The following is a 26,418-nucleotide window of genomic DNA, read 5'->3' as shown; positions in this document are numbered from 1 at the left end:
AATCAAGAGTACCCAAAGAAATAAGATTCTTTTTCAACTCTGGAATGTGTCGAACATTAGACAATGTCCTAACAATTCCATCAAACATCTTTATCCTGACTGAACCAATCTCAGCAATTTTACAAGCCATATCATTCCCTAACAAAATGGAACCACCGTTGACTGATTCATAATTAGTGAACCAGTCCCTCTTGGGACACATGAAAAGTGCAAGCTGAGTCCATGACCCACTTGTCACTAAAGCGACTACTGGAGTCGCTAATTGCTAGAACAATATCTGAGTCGTTAGACCTTTCATCAGCAACACTAATGGCATTAAAGGAACTAGTGCCATCCTTTTTGTTTTTCAGTTTTGGACACTCATTTTTGTAGTGACCAAACTTATGGCAGTAATGACATTTGACATTTTTCTTACTAAACTTTGTCTGTGAACTGCCCCTGAATTTACCCTTATACTTCTTTGAACCCCTGTCAGTTGATCTACCCCTACTTGAGAACCCCTTAACAAACAAGCCACTAGCTTGTTCATTAGTGCTCTTCACACTCAATTTATTCCTCAATTCCTTAGAATTCAAAGCAAATTTTACATCTACCAAGGAAATTGTATTTCTACCATACAACATGGAATTTACAAAGTTCTCAAAAGATATGGGTAATGAACACAAAATAATTAACGCTTGATCCTCTTCTTCAAGCTTAATATCAATGTTCCTCAGATCCATAATGATTTTATTAAATTCATCTAGGTGTTCAGAAATAAGAGTACCTTCCTTTATTTTGAGAGTGTATAACCATTGTTTCAAATACAAACGATTGGTGAGAGATCTCTTCATGTATAGATTCTCAAGTGCAGACCAAAGACCACTTGCAGTCTCCTCGTCAGCAACCTCCCTTAAAACTCCATCAGATAGTGACAAAAGAATAGTACTATGTACCTTTTCTTCTTCTTCTTTTGAAGGAGCCGGAGAATCGTCTAATACCTTCTCTTCTAATACTTTTGACAAGCTCTGTTGTCACAGTAAAGCCTTAATCTTGATGCGCCATAAACTGAAACTGTTCTGACCGTCAAATTTCTCCACTTCAAACTTAGCCATAGCCATCCCACCAGATCATACTGAGCCAAGCTCTGATACCAATTTGTTGGAAATAACTGTATATCTAAGACTAACTCGAAGTATAGTAGCGGAAATAAGCAAAAGAAAATATTGACAATCACACAGACACAACACCAAGATTTAAGTAGTTCGGCTCAAAGTGAGCCTACGTCCACTGGTGGGGTCGGTATCAGAGCTTTCACTATCAACAAAGATAGAGTACAGAAGAATAATACAAAATTTCTTTCTCAAAGAAGTTATCTCTCTTGCTCTCTCACTTCTCTCAAGAAATCACTAAAACAAGACAAAAATGATTTCTAAAGTCTATTGTGAAAAGGAGGCGCCGTTTGATATTTATAGAAACAGTGAGAATTCACTTCTCTGAACATTGGCTCGAGCGAACTCTCGAGCGAGTGTCGAGCGAGCGTAGGTTTAAGACATTTCGCTCGAGTTGAATGTAGAGCGAGTGTCGAGCAAAGCTCTCTGCCTGATTTCGCTCGAGCTAAGTGTCAAGCGAAGCTCTCTGCCTGATTTCGCTCGAGCGGAGGTTCGCTCAAGCTAAGTGAACCTCCGCTCAAGCGAACATACGACATAGCACTATTTCAACTGAATTCAAGCCACCTCTTAACATTGTTGGTATACAAAATTGATATAAACACAAAATACAGAGGGTTAGTACCATATGAGTCTGGTGTTGGATGATGAATTTAGAAAACAACACAAAATACAGAGACATTACGACAAATATGTATAATGCATGCATATCGATGAATACTTATTTGTTTTTGTAGTATATGTTGCTCTCCAACTTAATGGAAATTTTATAATGGAATGAGAAGAGGTGTTTTCTGATTTTTCAGCTGAGATATACTTGTTGTAATAAGGATATAGAAGTAAACTTTCAGAGCAGCACAATACTTGAATTCATCATCCAAGAAACAAACTAATGGCTATAAGTAAATGAACAAAGTAAAAACCTTCCAAGCTAATTAATGTTTGAAATGCATGCTTGATACCAAGATGAAGCTCTAACTCCAAGTTTACCTTTGGATCATCATAGTCCTTCTCCACCAGATTTGGAAGTTTGATGCCCCTAGTTTAAGAATCCATCTTTTCTTCTGTGTAAGGCTACTGATTGGATTCCAAGAGTACTGTGAGATAGTGACATCATTGAGCTAATAAAATGGGCACTTGTTTCCAATGGCAAATACCAAATCAAGTCTAAAAGGCAGATAAAACAAACAAAAATGAAAATCCCAAAATCATTCAATCCATTTTTCGTCTTTCATGTGCATAGCTCTCGTGCTTGTATACAACATTGGCTCCGCAACTTCTATAAAAGGGTACCAGCAAATGATAAGGATCCCAAACATCGGGATCAGGACGAAGGTCTCAAATTGTCCAAAACCTTTAGCTCAAATGATTCTAAATCGGAGTACCCCACCTTTACATCATATCCGCTTCCACCTGTACCATCAATATTAATCAAATTGACCACTTCATCGAAATCGATACGGCATACATGATTGGAGTTGTTACTGGTTATCTCAGCATCATAAATAAAATCTGTACTTTCACAAGCTTCTTTATAAAACACAAGGGCATATACTACAATCCCACTTATATCTTCCAAATAGTGTGGCCCCTCAATATTTATTACCCATTCCTCATTTTTCCTCAGTTGGAAAACATCATCATTCCCACTCTTGACAATTTCATTTTCTAAAAATTCTTTCTGATACCGGAACCACTCTGGAATCTCATTTTCCAATAACGCAGTGGCCTTATAATGTCTCTGTTAAACCAATATCATCATCAGTTTACAAGTCATGCATCTTATAAAGAATTAAGAGAGAATGAGAAACATATATACATACCTTCCACAGTAAAGGATTTGGCACTTTATAATTACAAATCTCCTCATGCATTTTTTCGCATCCACCCAATTGAATCATTCTTAGCGACCTGATGTGGCTTCCATTGAATTTCAATATTCTTGATACTACGGAAAATCTTTGTAACGACATGCATCCCGTTGCATCTACACTTTTAATATTTGGTGGAAGTTCTAAGATTTCTTCAAGTTTCTCACAATCCCGCAAGTAGAGTTCACTGAGTGCAACAAATCCTTCGATGCACGTGGGAAGGCTAACCATCTCACTTTCCGATAGAATTAACTTGTTGAAAGTGGCCGAGGAATTAAACTTGGTAAATAAACTTGATTTTGGAAAGAAACTTGATTCTGTTTGGGGACAATTTGGAAGATTCAACACTTGTAATGTAGTTCTTGAATTCGTTGGATGCGACAATTCAAGGAGTTTTTCTTCCCTCGATAAAATCTGGTCTTCCACCTTTGGACCACCAATTCCAAGCGTGTGTAAATTTTGCAGTACAAGAATGTTGGTTTTTATAGCCATTTATAAATAAAACATCAAGTCCAGTGAGGTTCCTAATAGATAAAGATAGTTCTTCCACTGCGGTGCAAAGTAGATTTAATGAATGTAAATACTTCATTTCACAACCAATTTCAGGAAATTCATGAAGGTTTGAGCAATAACAAAGATTAAGGTCGCGTAAAGATCTCAACTTGAGTCTTCTTGGAAATATTCGAAGGTTAGAGCATTCGCAAAACTCAATTTTAAAAGATTATCCAAGGATCCAACAGAATCATGCACCTCAACTAAACTTGTACACTTTTCAACAATCAATTCCTTCAAATTTGACATGCTTGAAAGATCCGGGACTTTGGTTAACAAATTACAATCATCGAAACCCATAGTTGTCACATTCTATCAAAAAAGGAAAAAAATAAATAAATTGAAAGGAGTTAAAAAATAAATAAATTTAAAGAAAAAAAGTTATTGAAGATTATATTGGTACCTTGAACTTGATGAAGCTTAACTCCCTGATGAAGCTACCATGCATTTTGAAGATAATGAGTTGATTTCCATGAAAATTGGGTGGCAAAGACTGTAGTGAATATTCAAACCAATCAAGTACTTTCAACTCGTTGGAGAGATAATTAGGTCCATTTGAAAAACCTGCATTACGATTGATAAACACTCTAAGTCTTTTCATCTGTACAAATGCTTCGGGACTCAAAATAATCATTTCCTCGCCTTTGGGCATTTCTACTATAATGCCTTCGATTTTGTTTGTACCTTGAGACATGAGAAAATACATGACAAGAGTGTTAGTAAAACTAATGCATAAATAGAAATGCTTTGTTACCCGAATTTGGGTCCCGAAGAAGTGTCCCGAATGCCTTTTTTTTTTTTTTTTTTTTCCTTAGTGATTAAGGAAGTGTTTTTTAATGATATTGTACTTTTTTAAAAAAAAAAATTTATGATGATTAAAAAAATACATGAAAAAAAAAGAAAGAAAAATAAAAAAGTAAAGTATAATGTTTGGGACATTTTTTCGGGACAAAACTTCGAGAGCCGTAGCATTACTCATGCATAAAATGAAGCTATTTTTGGTATTTTCTGATTGTTGAAATTTAAAATACTAAATAGTCTCTCGTATAAAAAAAATAAAAATAAAAAAAATCAAAGAACGTCTCTTCCCAACTGACATGTGACTCGAAAACTTTTCACAAAATAAAGACACTCATGAAGAAAATAATAGGATATTTGAAATAAAAAAGGATGTTTGATACTTTTATTGACGCAACTTAATTAAAAAGATTCTATATATAACTTAAAATCATTTAGATTTATAAGATATATATATATATATATATATATATATTCCAGTAGGTTTCACTACTAAAAAAGGTAATAAATGTAAAACTAAATAATTTTTTTTTGGGACTCTTACCGTACTTTCTTCCAACACGTGATGAACATCCTCATGAAACCATAATCTACTACGTTCGCCAGGTTCTGTTGGTGATTGTAGTCGAACAATTTCTCGACCCATATATTGTAGCAAGTCATGCATCCAAACACTTTTATTCCACTCATCAACAGTGATAAGACACTTGTCTACAAGCCTCCGTATACCATAATCAGAAGAGAAACCACAATTTTCAAATATTTTAATGACATCAGCCAAAGGTTCTCCTTTGAAGAAACATGCAATATCAAGAAACATGTCCTTCTCATTATCTTCCAATCCATTGTAACTTACTCGAAGTACACTCTGAATATTTACATCGGGGATTTGTTTATATTTATTCAATACACTTTTCCATTGATGAATGCTTCGATCTTTTAGAGTTGAACCTATCACTGTTAAAGCAAGTGGAAGACCTTGAGCATATTGCAATACTTGTTTAGAGAGTTCCACATAATTGTCAAGCGGTTCATCTTTCTCAAAAGCATGCAAGCTAAAGAGCTTAAGAGCTTCATCTTTAGCCAAAATCTCCAACTCATATTTTGAAACAGCTTTAGAAAAATTTAATAAATGTTGATCTCTTGTTGTTATGATGATTCTACTTTCTGAACCAAACCAATCAAGAGCTCCAGCTAATGTTACTAGTTGGACCAATTCATCCACATCATCAAGAATTAGGAGAATCCTTTTAGAGCAAAGTCTATGCCTAATCACATTGATGCCTCTATCAATGTCATGAAAATCCAAACTTATTCCCAAAATCTTAGAAAGAAGTGTTTTTTGCAACTGGATCAGACCTTCTGCTTTTGAAGTTTCTCTAATATTTTTCAAGAAACAACTTCCTTCAAATTGATAAGAGATCCTGTTATAAATTTCTTTTGAAATAGTTGTCTTACCAATTCCACCAGTTCCAAATATCCCTACCATGCATATAATATCATTCCTTCCTATACTTAAATGTTGATAAATGTCTCGTACACGTGACTTTTTTCCAACTGGATACTTTGCAACATTAAGAAATGTACAATTCACCATTATTGACTCCACCCATTTACTGATGTCCTCAATAAACTCTGATTCATTCCTATCAATATAAAAGACAAGAAATTAAAATAGTTAAGACTTTTCACCGTAATACATGCATAAAGATGATTTGGTATACATTGTCTTTTTTTATCCATTGCAAAATGACACTAGTAGATTACCATGTCAAAGGTAGCCTTTCTTCTTCCTTATGCTCTTCTCATACTTACATTTTTCATTCTTTATATGAATTATTAAATATTTTATAGCTATTTTTTTTCCATTCTTGAATTTGTCCCTCCCTTAATTCTGAAACTTATAACTAAGAGTATTTTTCAGTCTGTATATCTCTAAACAAATGGATGCATAAAACATTTGTTTATTTTTATAGAACCCAAAAATAAAAGAAAAAAAAATAGAGAGAAGATTTCGATTTGTATATTTTCATGTTCTTCTGTTCTGTTTCTCCTCTAAACTTCATGTGAAATGAATGTGGTAGTACGATCTTAAATCCCTCAATAAGAAAAGATTTCTAATTTAAGTATGGTATGCAAAAGACTGATAAATATCAAATAGTTTGGAAACGCATCATATCTTAATCAATTTGCAAATTCTTAGATTCTCTTTAACATCACATATAAACAAATATAAAAGCATAGCTCATTAAAAGTACCTGTCCCCTAATGTGAATCCGAAAAAATTGGCTACTTTTTGTAAAGTTGCATTCCACTTTGTAACCTTTACTTCATCCTTGATCTTACATCCAAGTTTGGCAAATGCTTCTCCAAAATTTCCTTTTTGATGTCGTACTTCTGACGGAGATACATCGTAAAGCAAGGGTAGGACAATTTGTTTTACCTTTTCCTTACACTCAAGGATCTTTAGTAGCTCATCTAAACACCATCTGGACGCTGGATAGTTTTTAGAGAGTACAATTATAGAAATCATTGATCTTTCAATATCTTTAAAAAGTTTCGGCAAAATGTCTTATCCTCTTTCAAGATTCTTGTCTATACAGGTGTTGATTCCCCTGTGATGCAAAGCATGGTATAGATGAGAAATAAATTTTTGGCAAACATCCTCACCTCTAAAACTCAAGAATACATCGTGAGTCCACGAACGGATGGAAGAAGAAGAAGACGAGAGCGAGGAAGAAGCTCCTTGTAAGGCCATGGAAGAAGTCATCTTCTGATGCTCACGAGAGAGGTGCAATTATAAAGAAGTGGGTCAAAGAAAGGGGAAAAGTGGGGATGTGCTATTGATAGTAATGGCTGTTCAGAAACCGCGTGTGTAGGTAGTCCGAGTCCCCACATGAGCTCCCTTGTCCGTCCTTTACATAAACAGTACTCTTTCATGCACCTGCCTTGCACATATTTGGAACTTTGAACTCTGATTTATGCGAAACTTGTTGGGGTATATGTGGAGACTGGTTTGGAGCTGAAAAAGTGTTTGCTGAAAGTTGGCTCGACAGTTGGCTCGAGCCAAGTTCGCTCGACTTCGCTCGACAGACCGCTCGAGCGAAGGCAAGTCAGAGAGGTTCGCTCGAGTCTCGCTCGACACTACGCTCGAGCGAGACACAAACCCTAGTGTTCGCTTGACACTCCGCTCGAGCCAATGTTCATTTGGCTGTTCGCTCGAGTCGCGCTCGACACTCCGCTCGAGCGAAGTACGCAGATTTTGCCATATTAGGGTTTCCAGCGCCACTCACTATATATATGTCATATTAGACTTGTGTTGTACGGCCAGAAACATATTTTGAGAGAGAACAATTGTCTTGTGAGTGCATATTGTGTGAGAGAGCAAAAGCCCTAGAGAGTGTGAGTTGAGATTGAGTGATTGTAATCTCCTCTGGTTAATAAGATTTCTGCAGCTCCTGTGGACGTAGGCAATTTGCCGAACCACGTAAATACTGTGTTGTGTTCTTGATTGTGTTGCTTTTACTTTATTTGTCATCGTTGGTGTGTGTACTTTGCATAGTATTTCACAACAACTGGTATCAGAGAGCCAAGGTTGGATCTGAAAGAGAATGATGGCTGGAGATAAAGTAAACGCACCCGAGATCGAGAAGTTTGATGGCACTGATTTTGGATACTGGAAGATGCAGATTGAGGATTATCTCTATGGGAAGAGGCTCCACCTTCCACTGTTGGGAAAGAAGCCGGAGAGCATGACTGATGCTGAGTGGACCCTGTTAGATCGACAGGTTCTAGGTCTTGTTCGGCTGACCTAGTCCAGAACAGTGGCACACAATGTCAGTAAGGAGAGAACCACGGTGGATCTCATGGCGACTTTGTCAGGTATGTATGAAAAGCCGTCTGCGAACAATAAGGTGCACTTGATGAAGAAATTGTTCAATCTGAAGATGTCTGAAGGTATGTCTGTAGCCCAACACTTGAATGAATTCAATACGATCACAAATCAACTGTCTTCTGTAGAGATTGAGTTTGATGATGAGATCAGAGCATTGATTTTGTTGGCATCGTTGCCAAATAGTTGGGAGGCCATGAGGATGGCTGTGAGTAGTTCAGCCGGCAAGGCAAAACTGAACTACGATGACATACGTGACATGGTGCTTGCTGAAGAAGTACGTAGGAGAGACTTTGGTGAGTCCTCGGGTTCAGGATCTGCCTTGATTGTTGACAATAGAGGCAGAGGACATGGCAAGTCAAGCTCCAAGAGCAGGGGAAATAGCAAGATGAGATCTGGGCAGCAGATCACATGCTGGAGTTGTGGCAAGCCGGGCCACATCAAGAGAAACTGCAGGAATCAAGAAATTTCTGATGATGATGTTGTAAATGTAGTGGCTGAAGAAATTCATGATGCCTTACTTCTTGCAGTGCACAGTCCGATTGATGATTGGGTGTTAGATTCAGGGTCTTCGTTCCATAGTACTTCACATCGAGAAATCATGCAGAATTATGTTGCTGGTGATTTTGGGAAGATGTATACGGCTGATGAAAAGACACTAGATGTAGTGGGAGTGGGTGATGTGCATATCACACTTCCAAACAGGAGCGTGTGGACTTTACAGCAAGTCAGACATGTTCCAAATTTGAAGAAAAACCTGATCTCTGTGGGACAGCTTGATGACAGCGGTTTTGCAGTAGCGTTCTCTGGAGGGGCTTGGAAGATCACTAAGGGTGCGCTGGTCTTAGCGCATGGTAAGAGATCTAATTCTTTGTACTTGACATCAAGATCCAGTGATGTGCAGGGAAATACAATAGTACAAAAAGGCAGGTTTGATCGCGCGAAACATGTGAGGAAGCCAAAGGGAGTCAGCTTTGTCGTTCCTCATGAAAGTCTGGGAAAGTTGGCTAAGGTTGCCAAGATCGGTTTGAGACCGGATACTCCTAGTGCAGTGGGAGTTGTGAGTCGCCCTAAGGGCGATGTATGTAGAAGACTGAAGTCGGGCTTGACTTCAGTGCGTCTTCTAGCTTGAAGACGGGAGCTGTGAGCTGCAGAGATGATAGGGCTTGGCTAGAAACAATGGCTGGCATGTGGAGACCCAGTCTCCAAGTGGGAGATTGTTGGGGTATATGTGGAGACTGGTTTGGAGCTGAAAAAGTGTTTGCTGAAAGTTGGTTCGACAGTTGGCTCGAGCCAAGTTCGCTCGACTTCGCTCGACAGACCGCTCGAGCGAAGGCAAGTCAGAGAGGTTCGCTCGAGTCTCGCTCGACACTCCGCTCGAGCGAGACACAAACCCTAGTGTTCGCTTGACACTCCGCTCGAGCAAATGTTCATTTGGCTGTTCGCTCGAGTCGCGCTCGACACTCCGCTCGAGCGAAGTACGCAGATTTTGCCATATTAGGGTTTCCAGCGCCACTCACTATATATATGTCATATTAGACTTGTGTTGTACGGCCAGAAGCATATTTTGAGAGAGAACAATTGTCTTATGAGTGCATATTGTGTGAGAGAGCAAAAGCCCTAGAGAGTGTGAGTTGAGATTGAGTGATTGTAATCTCCTCTGGTTAATAAGATTTCTGCAGCTCCTGTGGACGTAGGCAATTTTCCGAACCACGTAAATACTGTGTTGTGTTCTTGATTGTATTGCTTTTACTTTATTTGTCATCGTTGGTGTGTGTACTTTGCATAGTATTTCACAACAAAACTAGTCCAACAGCTGAGAATCATATAAGATATTTGATTAATTAAAGATAATATATATATTTTTATAATATTCACTATTTTTAAATATTATAATATTCTTTTAAATGTTTTAAAGAATAAAGATGCAAAGAATTTTTTATTTATTTTTAGCAAGAAATCAAGAACAGAGTTGAGGAACCATGCATTCATCTTTGTGAAATCTCAAAAGTCTTAAAGTTTGTACGGGGAATTAATTAGTAGGTATCCGGTCTGGATGTTAATTTTACACACAAGAAGTTTAGTTCAGATCAGAACTCTGTGTGAATGGGTGCAAGTTGGCTTATCAAACATCCTTGTAATGCATGTTTGTGCATGAAGAAGATAAAAACAAGTTTAGGTACTGACAAAGAGTTTTCTCAAAAAGAAATAAGAAGCCGACCTGGTCGATCCACGAACGGATAGAAGAAGAAGTGGACGAGAGGCCGGAGGAAGAAGCTGCTTGGAAGGCCATGGAAGAACTAAGAAGACATCTTGTTCTTGAGTTTTTAATTTACAAGGGAGGTACTTTGTATGCTTTTTAAAGTGATTGGTTCGATCTGAAAGCACTACTAAAGCAGACTACTGCCAAAAATTTAAAGCACTTGAAGAAATCAATAAAGAAGAATCCAAAAGTCTACAAGTTGATAGTAATGGTTGTTCAGAAACCGCGTATGTGGGTCCGACTCCCCACATGAGCTCCCCCTGTCCCTCCTTTACATAATTAACAGGACTTTAAGCGAGCAAGTAGGAAACAGAGTGACTCTGGAGTCGACACCAAAACTGTTTGACAGAACCAAACAACATCAGCTACTTCTGCAGATTATTCCCAAACTCAGAGAGAGAGAGAGAGAGAGAGAGAGAGTAAAGTCCCAAATAAATTGAGTTGCAATGCACTTGGTATTTCAAGCCGTGATTGTTTAGCATAGCATCAGTTCACTTCTGCAGATTTCAATGGCAAAACATTATTTGATATGTTATAGATTTAAATACAAGACGACAGGTCACATATCTTCATTTAGGTTTATATGTTCTATCATTTTGAAGTTTTAAATGGTGGCTTTTTCATACCCAAAAGGAAATCAAGAAAATATTGTAGAATTTTCAGAGGAAAAATGTCAAGGGTTGTGCCGAATTAAAAATGTCAATGGTTTGCTGGTATTTGTGTTGTTGGGTTCTAGGCATATAATCTTAGATAATACATGCTCATGCCGAATTATTATATTTTCTCATGTTTTAATATGATAATTATATGTCAATTCATACTATAGATTCCTTCAGAAGTGACACTTCTACGAATTTAACATATTTCTTACTTACATATCTATTATACTTTTTATATCATTTAATAGTTTTTTTTTTCAGAATTTGATTCCAAATCGAGCTTTATTTATGTTGATGATGAGTCACTCAAAACTTATATTCTGCATATTCTATATTGTATATTTGTTCAGTCATTTGGGACCCAATCTATGCTCTGGCTCCACGTTTTCCTTTTGTTACCTTTGCTTATCAATAAATTAACTATCATTGACAAAAGGAATATAATTATATATATATATATATATTTGTACGCATTATTTAGAAAAAGGATGAGAAAAAAAAAATCGAAAGAACCAAAGTGATGACATTACTTTTTTATAATGGAATAAAAAGAACCAACGACGGGTGCGGAATTTTCAAAAGTAGAGGAATCATTTCTCTTACGTAGGAAGAAAAAAAAACCGACGAATTTCTACCCGGCTCGAATGGGTTGGGTCGGGTCGTATTTTCCTGGGCATGGTAGCGGGTCAACTGGGGTCGGGCCAAAAAACTAGTGGGAGGGCCGAATATGCAGGCCTGGTTGTAATTGTATCATTTTGACATAAAAAAATTACTATGCCGCCCTATTGTTATCATTCCATATGACCGCTCAGCGAATTTTTTTTTTTTAGTTTTTACTTTTTATTTAATGATTAAGGAAATAATTTTTAATATATTGATGTATTTTTTATATATTTTTTAAAATATTTAAAAATAATAAATAAATGTGAATAAAAAAAAAATCATTAATTTTACACTAACGGTCACTTGCAAGGGTAACTATTATTTATTATATTTTATTTGTAAGTCTATCATCTAATATCACCTCATAGAATGACGAGAATTAAGATGATGAATAGATTTTTTCATATTTAAATGGTAACGTGGCACTACCATATGTCCCCTCGTGGCAGTGCCACGTCTGCTGTGAAATGGCGTTTCTGTCCCTTAATTATCCATTGCAGATCAAATTGTGCGAGGAGAAATTTCAAATTGTGTTCTTGCTTGTTGATGTTATCAACAGGTGAAAGGTTTTATATATACAAGAATTCTTACGTTTTCCAGCGATTATAAAATCGCTGCGAAACATATCGACGCAAAGAGATCTTTTTTGCGTCGATTTCGGACTCGCTGCGGGCGTCTAACGCATGTGTACTTGCACGCTAGGTTTTAATTAAAATGTTTTTTGTGGCGATTTAATGTTACTTACGACAATTTTGTGTGTCGCAAGATAAAATATTGTTTTATGTCGCTGTGATTTTCGCCGGGATTGAAGCATAGGGGCGCCAAAAGCCATGTTTCCCCCCAAACTTATTTCCCCACATGTTTTCCCTCCTGCACTTCGACCCTAAGCACCAACAGACTCCATTTTCAAACCCTGCAAACTCCACCCTTACAATGTTCTCTCACGACGTCCACTCCTCTGTAGTGAGCTTTTGGCTCATTTTCCGAGTCCCATTTCCCCACACCGGCCTTCTCCCTTCCGTCGTTCTTGGTTCACCAACTTCACAGAACTTCAAATCCCACAATTAACTACCCTAGTGTGCACTCGACCTTCTTTCCACTTGAATATTGTCTCTCTTTGGAAAGCTAGGTCCTACATTTCCAGCTTCCCTTACAAATTTCAGTTTCGTGCCTCCATTTCGACATAGAACTTATGATTTTGGGGTTTTCAAGAATGATCGATCGAGGCTCCAGGTATCTCTTTTTGCCATTGCATTTATCTTTCCCCTTCACGATAGGTTGCATTACAAAAGTAGTTGTTTTTAGACGTACAATCATTATTTTCCCCTGTGAAACTAATGTGCATGTTCCTCTGTTTGAGGTTTAATGTTGTGTATCTGCCTCTTGTGTTTGAGCTACATCAGTTGTGGGTATTAGATAATTTTAATTCACCAAATATTGCTTTTTTTGCTGAATCAGAAGCTTTTTCTTGTAGAATTTATGGCCCTGTTTTTTTACCTTATTTATTGTAAGTAAATTAATTCTTATAATGCTTGAAGAAAGTGCTGCAATTTTTCCTAGAGTATATGAATTTGTGAATTGCTGCACAAAGTTGGGGATTTACATACAATACGGGCATTTCACGTAGCTGGCCCTTGTATATTTCAGAGTTACCCACCTTGTTTGATTTCTTGGTTCTGTTATGCTGCTAAAAAACATAATGATAAACAACGTGCAAAACTTGAACTTGCTAAAAACTAGAAAGTTCACTATCATCAGCTATAGGTCAAATGGCATCTCTTTCCCTTGTACGAATGTTCAGAGGGTGTCATGATTGTTTTAAAAATATACATGTCTGCTTATATAATTTAATAATGACAAGGGAAAAAAAAAACAGTTAAGGCTTGAGTCTAAAGGTCCAAAACTTGGCCTCATTAAGATAGAGGGATTGATGATCACACCTCAACTATTAGCAATGCTTAAGCCACTTATCTGTACCATCACCACACATAGAAGAAGTATACGCTTGGACTTTTGGTGACGAAAAGCCCCTTTTCATATTGACATTTAAACACGTATAATAAACAATGAATAGGGTAACATACAAGAATTGTGGGTCAAAAGAAATGTGGCCACTACAACAGAACTTTCCCAAACCCCATACAACTGGATATTTCACCCTTGGAATCAAAACATCTATAACATGCAAGCTGCTTAGTCTGAAAGAGAAGTCCAAAGTTACTTTATTCCAGATATCGGGCTTGCATAATGCAGCGATTAATATTTGAAAACTTGAAGGTTGGGAATGCAAAATAACATTAAGGCATGATCCATAACGTAGGGATTGTGCAAAGTAGAAGCAACCTTTTACATTAGAAGTAAAAAGCAAAATGTTTCCTAAGAAATATCAAAAGAGCACTAGTTTTCATGCTTTGTGAAGCGTTTTGTAAAAGAATAACTTTTCCTTCTTTGATTTTCGTAGCCCCAACAGTCTCTTCTTTGGAAAGCATTGTCAAGTTTTGGTATTAGGGCACACAATAAATAAGTTAAAGTTAACAAGGCATAAAAAAACAGGGTTATTAAGAAAATCATATATGAGCATCTATTCCTTAAACCTTAATTATGTTGCTACTTTAGAATCACCAACAGAGCATTTTGTGGAGGACTAAGGTAGGTTTTGATCACTTCTAAACTCTCTCGCTCTCTCTCAAGCACAAACTAGCTCTCCTTATCTATATTGTTATATTCTCTTCTACTTTTGATCTGTTATTTCTTTTATAACTTTGCTCCCATCTATGAAGAAGCTAGCCACCCTTTATCTTATACTGCTTTTACTTTCATTTTACAAGATTTCCCCTTTTATCCAATATTTTTCACTTATTTACTGGGAAATGTTTCTCTTTTCCTTCTTTTAAAACTGCTTCCCGATCCTCCTTAGCTGATCTCATCTTGATTCTACTTTTATTATCCTTCCAAAAACTATTACTATCTAGGCCTACGAATGATCTATTTTAACCTAATAATAGAATGCACATAGTCTACCTTCACTTGCTCTAGAAGCAACATGAAATAAAGTGAAAGAAATATAAACGGTTTAACTTTGTTAATATGAATTGCATGTTTCTTTTTTTTTGGTAAGTAATAAATTATTTCATTGATAAAGAAAGCAGGCATAGCCCAGGTACACTGGAAGTATACATGTAAATACACCTATTTAGAACTAGAAACAGTTACAAGGAAATCATGGAAGCTGAGACCATTCAAATCTAGAGCAATGGCCCACAAAAACAAAGTCATCCAGAAAAAATTCCTAAACTCTTCCATGGAGCGCTCATGATCCTCAAAAAGTCACTCGTTTCTTTCACACCAAATACACCAAAACATACAAATGGGAGTCATCTTCCACACAGCCTTGATCTGTGGTGTTTCAGTGATCCCTCTCGAGCTTGCTAACAGTTCCACCACCCTACCCCGCATTACCCAAGCTATTCCCATTTTGCTGAAGAAATAACTCCATATATCTCGAGTAAAATCACAATGTAAGAGTAGATGGTCCGTCGTTTCACCACTATTTCTGCACAAACAGCACCAGTCCATGATGATAAGGCCACAACGTCTAAGATTATCTATGGTCATAATTTTCCCTAGAGCTGCTGTCCAAACAAAGAATGCTGCTTTGGTTGGTGCTTTACTCCTCCATATGGTCTTCCATGGAAAATTATGCCTTTGTTGCATAGTAATAGAGTCATAGAAGGAGTGTACCGAGAACTTCCTTTCCTAGAGGGTCTCCATTCCAACGAATCTTCAGCTGTGGCCGCAATAGGATTGCTGTACAACAAGTTCAGCAACTCCACCAAACAAATCACTTCCCAATCATTAGCATCCCGAGTAAGGCTAATATTCCACTCCTGTGAACCTTGGTTAATTACCCGCAAATCAGCCGCCATAGCTTCCTTCTCCCTTGCAATACTGAAAATTATGGGATAAGCCTCCTTCAAGGCCGTGTCTCCCACCCACACATCCTTCCAAAAGCTGATCCTACTCCCATCCCCCAAACACAACTGAGTATGACTAGCAAAGGAGCACCAACCTTTCCGTATATACTTCCATAGCCCCACTCCATAAGACCCCCTACCTTCTTTAGAAACCCAACCCCCTCGTTCACGACCATACTTCAAGTCAATCACCCCTTTCCATAAGGCTCCCCTCTCATTGTTATAACGCCACAACCATTTACCTAACAAGGCCTTATTAAAATCTCTCACATTCCTAACCCCCAAGCCACCATCCCTCAAAGGAGAACATACTTTGTCCCACCCCACCAGGTGGAATTTAAATTCATCTCCTATTCCACTCCATAAAAAGTCCCGTTGAATTTTCTCCATTCAAGTTGCAATACTTACAGGAAGAGGAAATAAAGATAAGTAGTATGTGGGAAGGTTGGATAAAGTACTTTTGATAAGCGTGATACGCCCCCCTTTAGATAAATACAATCTTTTCCACCCGGCCAGCCTCCGCTCAAATTTTTCCAGCACCACCTCCCAAATTGTCTTAGCTTTGAAGGAAGCCCCCAACGGAAGTCCAAGATACTTCATTGGCAACGAAGAAACCACACAACCCAATATGTCAGCCAACCCTCTGATATTGTTTACATCACCAACCGCAACCATCTCCGTCTTAGTAAGATTAATCTTCAACCCGGATACCTCTTCGAAACAAAGTATGATGGCCTTCAAAGATTGAATATACCCTACATTTGCCTCACAAAATAGCAAGGTGTCATCTGCAAACAAAAGGTGAGAAATAATGGTAGAGCCGTGGATATCTCCTACTGAGAAGCTAGAGAAAAAATCTCCCTCTACTGCAGCCGACACCATTCTACTTAGCGCCTCCATAACTAGAACAAACAAGAGGGGTGACAATGGATCACTTTGACGTAGTCCTCGCGAGCTATTGAAGAACCCCACGGGGTCCCCATTTACCAAGACTGAGAAGCGAGCCGTTGACACACAATACCTTATCCATTTCCTCCATCTTTTCCCAAAATCACATCTCCCCAACATATAAATCAGAAAATCCCAATTAACATGATCATAGGCCTTTTCCATATTTAATTTGCATATAATACCTGGAACTCCCGACTTGATCCTGTTGTCCAAACATTCATTAGCTATAAGAACCGGGTCCAAAATTTGTCTCCCTTTCACAAAGGCATTTTGTGACTTAGAAATGATCTTCGTCATGACCGAACTCATCCTATTAGCAAGGACTTTTGAAAGTATCTTATAGACACTACCCACAAGACTAATCGGCCTATAATCTTGTACCTCTATTGCAACAGCCTTTTTAGGAACTAGAGCAATAAAAGTAGCATTTAAGCTTTTCTCAAATTTGCCATAAGTGAAGAATTCCTGAAAAACCAACATTACTTCCTCCCTCACCACTTCCCAACAAGATTGGAAAAAAGCCATATTGAAACCATTCGGACCTGGAGTTTTATCTTTATTCATTTCCTGATTACTTGTTGTACCTCTTCCTCTTCAAATGGTCTTTCCAACCAAGCCGAACTATTTTGATCAATGGCCTCAAAGGCTAAACCATCTACAGTAGGCCTCCAGGTCTGGGATTCCGACAACAGATGTTCGAAATGGGCAGCCACATACTCCTTTATCACAACCTGATCTGAGGATGCACCACCATCTATATTTAGGGACTCAATGGAATTGAACCTCCTATGTGCATTAGCAACTCGGTGAAAAAACTTTGTGCATTTATCCCCCTCCCGAAGCCACAATGCCCTTGACTTTTGCCTCCACGAGATCTCCTCCATTAGAGTTAGACGTTCAAGTTCAGAAACTACTTGATCTTTTCGGTTGTTCACATCTTCTACACCCTCCAAGCTTTGTAATTCTTGAAATAAGCTCTTCTTCTGTATAGTTACATCACCAAATACCTGTTCATTCCATGTCTTCAAATCCTTCTTCAAAGCTTTCAACTTTCCAGCCAATGCATTGCTCAGATTACCCTCAAAGCAGTATGAATTCCACCATTGTCTAATCATGTAACGCCCCAATGGAAGGCCCAACCCACATGGCCTATACTCCAAAAGGACTAGTCAATGATACAATTGGAGCCCCATTAGAACCTTATAAAGAGCAAGAACTTCTCCTTCCCAAGCAATGTGGGATCCCATACACCACCTACCCTTATCCATATCATATGGGGTATCGCAAATCAAGTCCACAAACCCCTCCGTTTTTAACCACATATTCTCAAACTTGAACGGCCTTCTACTCCCTTGAATGCCACCACAATCTAACAAGACAGGGAAATGATCTGAACATATCCTTGGGGGCCTTTTCTGGCTTAAGTCTGGATATTGTAGCTCCCACGAGGGAGAAATGAGGAATCTGTCTAGTCTTGACCAAGCTTGATAATTAGACCAAGTATAATCACCTCCCATTAGAGGTATATCCATCAAATCTAACTCAAAAATGAAATCCGAGAAATCCACCATAGCTTGATTTTGTCTTCCCCCCCCCCCCCCCCCCCCCCCCCCCCCCCCCCCCCCCCCCCCCGATTTTTCGTTGGGAAATCTTGTCACGTTAAAATCCCCTCCAATACACCAAGGAGCCTCCCACCAAGAGCATAAGCCAACTAGCTCATCCCAAAGCAACCTCCTCTCATTGTCTAAGTTAGGGTCATATACCCCAGCAAAAGCCCATATGAAGCCATCCTCAATATTTTTATACAAGCACCCCACCGAATATTCTCCCACAAACTCATCAATACTCTCCACCACCCTCTTATCCCACATCATCAACACTCCACCCGAGGCCCCCTTCGAAGGTAAGTATGCCCAATCTACAAATTGACAACTCCAAATACTCCGAATAATTCTTCTATTGATAAGTTTCAACTTTGTTTCCTGCAAGCAAATGATGTCCAACTTCCATTGCCTTAATAAGGCTCTTATTCGAAGGCGTTTATTAATTTCATTCAGACCCCTAACATTCCAACTCAGAATTTTTGGCTTCATTTATCAATTGTTCCAACCCTCCCCTCGTTTCTACCACGACTTGCACTTCCCTCATTTCCATCGTAATTAATGGACCATGTCAACCTCTTCAACTCCCTCTCCCTTTTTAACCCTGCACCTTGATGTCCTGCCTCCATGGCTATAATCAATGCCTTGAACTGCTCTTCATAGCCCTCACACGAATTCCCATACAACTTTTCAATTCTTCTATCCTTTTCAACACCCAATCAGAGGACACACTAGGAGGTATCATACTTATAGGGGTAGGATCCTTTCCTACTGACTCCTTCCCCTCTTTTGAGTTTACACAAGGATCATAAAGCATCAACTGCTGCCCTTCATCTAACTCCCCCTTATCCGACGTACCCCCACACACCGTAGTCTCACCGTGAGTCGAATCTGCCCCCCTCACTCCAGAGCAGCAAAATGATCTCCTCAGACTCCCTCCAGAGGCTCACCGTGAGCCATATCTGCCCCCACCACCTTAGTTGTACCTGACCCAAGGGAGATAGGTCAAGGTTTGTGACAAGGCTCGTCGGAATATTCTGAGGCAACCCACCCAACAACGGCCCTCCCTAAGCACCCCCCGAACCTTCCACTTCAACAATACACAGTTCCTCTGCATTGATTTCCCCCACCTCCACTTTTGGCGTCCGTAAGACCACCGACGGACCACCACCTGAGTCGCCGGAAGTGGTCGGCCCTTTCTGTGTCAGACCCGACTCATAACTCGGGCCCGGAGTAGGCGTATCGGGTACCACTGGTTCACCCGATACACTGCCCGAAATCGGGCCTCTCTGCTTCCAGGCCTTACGTGGGCTTCTACTTGGGCCCGACCCATGAGCTATCTTCTTCCCCTTCCGGTCTTCTTCATGGCCCACGACAGTCTTCTTTCCAAACTGATCCCAACACAATACTTCTTCCCGTATGCTATCTTTCTCCCCTGCTGGAACAAATTTCCTCTTATCATCACTTGGACCACAGCCCACTCCCAGTCCCAAGCCCATTCGTCTTTTCTCCTCTGCACACTGTAACAACCCATTGATATTCCGTTGCAACAAATCTATCTGACATTTCATCTCCTGTAGTGCACGCAACTCCTTTTCCTCAAACAAATCGACAGCCACTCTATCACCTTTCTCTCGAGCCTGCACCCCCTCATAAGTGGCGGCCCTCCTTTGCAGACCTGCTCCACCTCTTGAGCATGTCAAGGTGTCAGAACTATGGCCTCCCCTTGTACTGTCTTTGTGTAGCAGTGCCTCCCGATATGACCGAAATGGTGGTTGTTGTGGTGGCTGAGACACAGGACCACCTGTCCATGCAACCTCCCTCATAGTCTCCCCCAGCTTCCTCCACCCCCTTCCCTCCCTATCTTCTGGTATGAATAAGATGTTTCGATACCCACCTCCACCATATTCCATCAATGCCATGAAGGAACCTCTTGAGTTGTGACGCCTCTGTGCAATATAGCCCCTATCTCCTTCCCTATGGGCAAAATAAAAGTCCTTCCTCACAGTCTTCAAGCAATCTTCCAACGCTTTGATGAACCACCATGCTGTGCCTATCCCCAGTCTAATCTCTTTCACTACCTTCCATCCTTTCTCAATCAAATAAACAAACATCCCATCCCTTACTACCTCAAAAACTTTAGATTCAATGAGAATCTGCTTCACAGTACCCATAACTCACTACAATCAATCACTAACTACCACCACATACACCAGAAAATCACCAGAAGAAAAAACTAGGATTTTCCTTCATTAGAGGTTTTTGTCACAAGAATTGCAGATTTCTGCTCTATGGTTTCTTTAGCCTTCTGTACTGCATTTCATCTCTAAGCTGCGCCTTCCTGGAAATAACATCTCTATAAGTGAATCAGGACTAGTTTTATTAACTCCTCACTTTCATGCCTCTCCTCATTGTCCATACAAGCATATTTGGGGGATCCGATTAGCCCCCCGGGGTGATTATTGTTGTAGAAATTTTTTAGCCTCTCTCTCTCAAAAATGCAAAATCAGTTCCTACATTTGTTGGCGTAGTTAATTATTATTAAGAAAGGATACGAGAATAAGAACATACCAGTGTTATCTTCAATCTGGTTTAGAACCAATCTGTCTCACCTTAGTTTCCCCACTTTCCTTCTCCACTTCAACCTTAGGCCTTCTGGTTAAGTAACAAACCAGTACGTTGCTGGTTTCTGCCTTACTTTCACCAATTTCACTTATATGTGTCTCTGTTGCTTCAATAAACCAGTGGAAGATTGCTCTTCCACTGGGTTACTTTGCAGTAACTTATCCTGCATATTGGTTGTCTTCCACCAAAGGCTGGCCTGGATTCATTTGCACTCTGTTTGCTTTTGGTTGGGCCAAGCTTTCCTTGGTATATTACATGCTCATTCCTTGCTTTAATCATCCTGAACTAGCAGATAATTACAAGCAGACCAACACAGCAAACATGTTGGACAAAATGGATTGAGATCCACTAGGACCACCTCTCAGAAAGGCCTTATCCTCTTCCTCTCCCTCTCGCTCTCTCTCTCTCAACATTAAAGGGTTTATACACAATGCCAAAGTCCATACAAACTGTATGTTTAAAATAGGTAAGGATTGGAAGGCACATATATATTTGTGACTGCATATATATATATCGTTGTCAATATATATGTAATGTATTACCAACTATCCATTCCAATCCTTTATACATAAATCATGAGGACTTTATATAATATCCATGGAAGCATTGTCTGTAGTTCTGACTTGCTTCTGCCAGTATATTAAAAAGCATTTTAATATACTGGCAGATTTACAATGGCCTTGCTCCTATTAGAAACGAAGTTTTGTCTTTGACTTCTTGAACTTGAGAGTATAGTGCCTTTAATTATGTAAGAAGGGAGTGATCCTTTTTCTTTCACAAACGGCTAGTATCAGATTTGTTGCTGTTGGTGTACTCATATATAGGAGTATATATATATTATATTGAGTATAAAACGGACTATTGCTACTGGTCTGTCTAGTAAATATATTTCTATGCTTAATTTCCATAGAAATCTGTTAAACACATGCACCAGCTTAATATATATGACTATATATATGGAAATTGAGATTTTTTTTTTTAATACGATAATGAACTTCCATTCATGATGTCACATTACAAAGTTTTCCTCAGATAACCTTATGCACAATTTACTCAGCACCCTTCTCGGTCCAACATTGAAATCATTCTAAGATAAAGCAAATTTTTATAATATATGTGAAACCCTGTTGTTGCCTTCCCTCTTCACAAACTAGATCTGCCCATTCCTAAAAGCTCTATCACTTATCACATCCTTAAGCTCTATGCTTAGCAACAGATGCTCCTATCTTATCACTGTATATCATTTTTTTTTTTGAATAAAATGCAAGTAATATACTTTCAATATTTATAGCCTGAATTGCAGTGGCTTGTTAAAAATCCATAGTTCTGATTGTTGACTATGCAATGAGGAGGATCTCACCAGAACTATTAATGTAATTCATGGGAACAAGTGTTATTGCTGCAATTGTTGTCCATCCAGTCATCATTCTAGTGCTACCCCCCAACCTTGTAGTTTATTACCTTCTGGGAGAGATATAAAACCTGTAAAATAAGAAAAACAATGTGAATGAAAAGGACAGGTGCAAGATTGCACTCTCCCCCACAAACCACAATTGGAAGACGAGTGTGGATTTAGGCAGATACCTGACAAGCCTACTTCTTGCTAGATCTCAATATTTAGAGTTTGAAGGCAAAAATAAGTGCTTCCATGGAAAAAAGGTTGACTATGACTTCATAAATTACACCCCAAAATTGGACAAAGATTCAGTGAGCTACACAATTATAGAATTGGCCATCTTTTTTTTTTTCTTTTTTTTTTTAAGAAAATAGCCACCATGCACCCACCAATTAAAAAATGGCAGCATGTTGTTTAATTTGTATTTTATAGAGTTATTTATAAAAAAAAATAGAATGGTATAGAATTATAATATAAAGATTATGATAGACATGTACATGAAGACATAGCATGTTGACTGGAAAATTCAAAACAAATATGTTTTTTTGTTAATGATGGATCTTGAAAAGTTCCCGGTATGAGGTGAAGGACACTATCCACATTTTGGGAATCCAATGCTTAATTTTTTTTTTTTTTAAGAAAAACATGGGATTGTTTGCTACCCTCACTAGCTAATCCTAAACCATTTCACCTAAATCAGTCATTTCTATCTTTAAAAAGTTATAGATAAAGTCACTTTTTTTATGGAGTTAAGTGCAGTGGATTAGAATATGAACACTATAGTTGATTGCAAATGCAAAAATAATGGACAAAAAGCACTAATTATATGTCATTTTTGTTTTTATTGGTTTTGAACTACATGATGGATATATGTTTGATAAAGAAAGATGGATGCTCATTATTCCTAAAAGGGAAATTATATGTCAATATGTAATTGTTCAAATTACATATGATTGGTTGGGGGATTGGTATTCCTTCTCATGAGCTTACAGTCATGTCTTTAATGTTAAATCAAATGTTTTTCACTAGATAAATGATGCTCCCACTGTAACAGAAGGAGGCTACTGTTTATACACTCTTTGTAATGACATTATGCAATCTGAGAATAATCCCAATAGGAAAAAGTTACTTTATTGATGAAGATTTTCAGCAACCAAGTTCCTCTCATTTCAACTTTCTATAAAGTTGTTTAATAATACTAATACTTATGGCATCTACTCAACTAATTTTTATTCTCAATGTTGAACCCCCATGCACGACTACTCATGTTGTTATTGTGGTGCATGTTTTTCCGTACTCCTTTTTTTTTTTTTGATGGATTAAGGGATAGGACTAGATCATTTTCAGGTTAAGCACCATTTAGAATCTCAAGTCTTTGTAGAGCGACTACTTTTGTCATTGACATGTTTGCTATTGGAATTACATTGTAATTTTTTTTGAAAATAAATGTTTACAATTTATTCATCTTCCATTCATTTATCATCCTCTCATTATTCCATAGGGTGATATTAAATGTTTGATAAATTTTTTGCCTTATTTTCCACTTGTTAATCAATCATTAAATCCAATATAATGATAAGCGGGTATCACTCAAATAATATTTTTTTAAAATATTAGTTATGATTAGAAAATAGTAAAATAAAAATGAGTCGGGACGAGCTTTCATATTATAGATGCTTTGTCATATCAAGATTATACAGATTGAACTCTTTGATTTAATAGATCTCTTATAAGAAAACGCAATATGGATGAGTGAAATTCATAAACTCCTCTCCACTTGACACTCATCCCAGGATCTAAATCATTTAGATAAAAGTAGGTTGATTCCAAATCACAATGAGTTTGTGATATATACATTGGACCCAAATAAAACATTTTTCATGTTTTGGGTAACCAACTTTTAATTTTCTATGGAAGCTTATGAACAAAAAATTAACAACATTATTCTATCCTCTTATCTTTGTGGAATGGATCACATGGAATTTGACTAGAAATATTTTGTCTTCTAGGGTTACTTAATTAGTGTTATAAAATCTTCATATTTGATGACAAGTTCCTACCTCCTAATTCATACAAATTACAGTCCATAATTAAGCTATAAAAATCTCTTAACAATCTCTTGAAATCTCTTACCATATGTTGGTTGGACAAGCATATCTGAATTGATTATTGTTCTCTTTCCTATCTTTACTATTGGTCTCTATATATATGTTGCTGGTATTAATATTAGATTCTGGTAAATATATCATGGCATTTTCTTTATGCATTCCTTTTTATTTCTTACGATTAGTTGTTTCCTAATCAAATGTGTATGTGTGTATAATTAGGAAAATTTAAAGGATGAGGTGACAGAGATAGTTGGCGCTTTCCGTGCGAGCATCTTCTTACTATATTGGAAGGGGGCCCTTTTGAGGTAATTACCTTAGACATAATTTTCCATGACTGTTTATTTTTTCTACATAAACTGTTTATATCTGAGGAACAATAAGCATTTGTTTGACTGAAATGTGCTATGCCCGTCTCGGCCAAGCCCAGTTGTTGTAGCATATGGCTTCTTTTACATGTATACGTTACTTTAATGTAAAGACTTAGTTTTAAAACTAAGTTTTCTTAATTTCTGGAAAAGAAGCATACCTTTGATTAATTTGGACTTACTTTGTATTGCTAAGTTGTAATACACAAGGGGAACATGACATAATGCAATGATGAGCCATAATTTTTATCGAATATTGGTAACGTTTTACGTTAATTGTGGTTTGATTCAAGTTAATACATTCTGTCGTGGTATTATGGTGTGTATATATGTTCATGAAGATATGTCTCAGATGCCGACATCATGGTAGTTTCGGTTTGCAAGGTTTTCAAGCATGGGTTTAGGCATAATTCTCATTTAGTGAAATGTGCAAGTTAGAAATTTCAAATGCATTTTGGGTTTGCCGAAATTGGTTTTGTGATACTCATATTTTAAGTCCATCACTATTTAGAGTATAATTACATGTAAGTTTGTGAGTCAAGGTAATTTCGGCGGGTCAAAATTCAACTTCTCAAACTTTTATAGGTCCAATTGAAATTTCTGAACATTGAAGTATATGAGCATATTGCTGTTTTTAAAAGTTTAGTAGTGGATGATGAGTAACAAAAGAGGTGTATTAAGGCTTCCTAACTTACTGTAGCATTATTGAAGTCGTCGCCAATTTTTATGCACTAACTTGCTTCCATACCCAGAGTATATGCTTCGTGTTTAAGGAAACATTATGACTTTCACATCATGTGATCTCAAGGTTTAACTGAGATTAAAATTTTTACAACGTTGAATGAACTTCCTTTCTGAACCATATATCCACACTCTGACCCTCTCTCCATATTGAGGATGAGGTCGACATAAAAGTACCATATGACATGAAAGGATAATCATTTCAGAACACTAACAATCCCCCCAATCGCATCACGCTTCGGTAACTCCTCCAAAATTAAAGCCTCGTTAGATGTTATGGCTACCTCCTACCATTATAAATTCATGATCAATGCGGGGAAAAGGCGTCCATGAACAAAAGGTCATTTAAAAATTAGTTCTACAAGAGTCATTAAACAATCATCCATATTAAGAAACTGGTCCTTCCTTTTCACAACCTCCCTATTACTGCCCTAGTACCGTCGTTTACATTCAAGTACATATGAGCACGAACTTACTCATTGATTAAATAATTGTTTTCCTTATAAGTAATGATAATATTCAAGTATACCAACTACACGCTTAGTTCCAACTCGTGTGGGTGGACCATCAGTTAGCATCTTTATATGCGCCAGTCTGCCCTATACCAACAAATATCACATATAGTACTTTGTTTAACATTATGACATATTTTCTGCAGCACTTCACTACTCCTGCCATAAACACAAAAACCTGTTCAACACTACCTTCATCGCTCCACAATGATCTGCATGACAACCCCGGTTAGTAATTAGTATCGTTTTCTCCATTTTCTCTTGTGGTCCATAGGCAAGTAACTTCGACTTGGCTGCTT

At 37.9% G+C, this 26,418-nt stretch overlaps 2 protein-coding genes across 2 annotated transcripts; both read right to left on the bottom strand.

Moving 5' to 3' along the window:
- Positions 1-2,343: 2,343 nt before the first annotated feature.
- LOC121242023 lies at positions 2,344-3,662 on the bottom strand. Its single transcript, XM_041139905.1, has 2 exons — positions 2,972-3,662; positions 2,344-2,889 (listed from the first exon to the last, which is right to left on the bottom strand). The coding sequence occupies exons 1-2, from the start codon at positions 3,509-3,511 to the stop codon at positions 2,473-2,475; spliced, it is 957 nt and encodes a 318-aa protein (XP_040995839.1). The 5' UTR covers positions 3,512-3,662; the 3' UTR covers positions 2,344-2,472.
- Positions 3,147-7,242, bottom strand: LOC121242022 (disease resistance protein Roq1-like). The gene is made up of 4 exons (XM_041139904.1): positions 6,628-7,242; positions 4,914-6,015; positions 3,975-4,256; positions 3,147-3,883 (listed from the first exon to the last, which is right to left on the bottom strand). The coding sequence occupies exons 1-4, from the start codon at positions 6,900-6,902 to the stop codon at positions 3,677-3,679; spliced, it is 1,866 nt and encodes a 621-aa protein (XP_040995838.1). The 5' UTR covers positions 6,903-7,242; the 3' UTR covers positions 3,147-3,676.
- Positions 7,243-26,418: the final 19,176 nt, after the last annotated feature.

Source organism: Juglans microcarpa x Juglans regia, chromosome 8D (assembly GCF_004785595.1).
Source record: "Juglans microcarpa x Juglans regia isolate MS1-56 chromosome 8D, Jm3101_v1.0, whole genome shotgun sequence".
NCBI classification, from domain to species: domain Eukaryota; kingdom Viridiplantae; phylum Streptophyta; class Magnoliopsida; order Fagales; family Juglandaceae; genus Juglans; species Juglans microcarpa x Juglans regia.
This window is presented reverse-complemented; position numbering and strand designations above follow the sequence as displayed.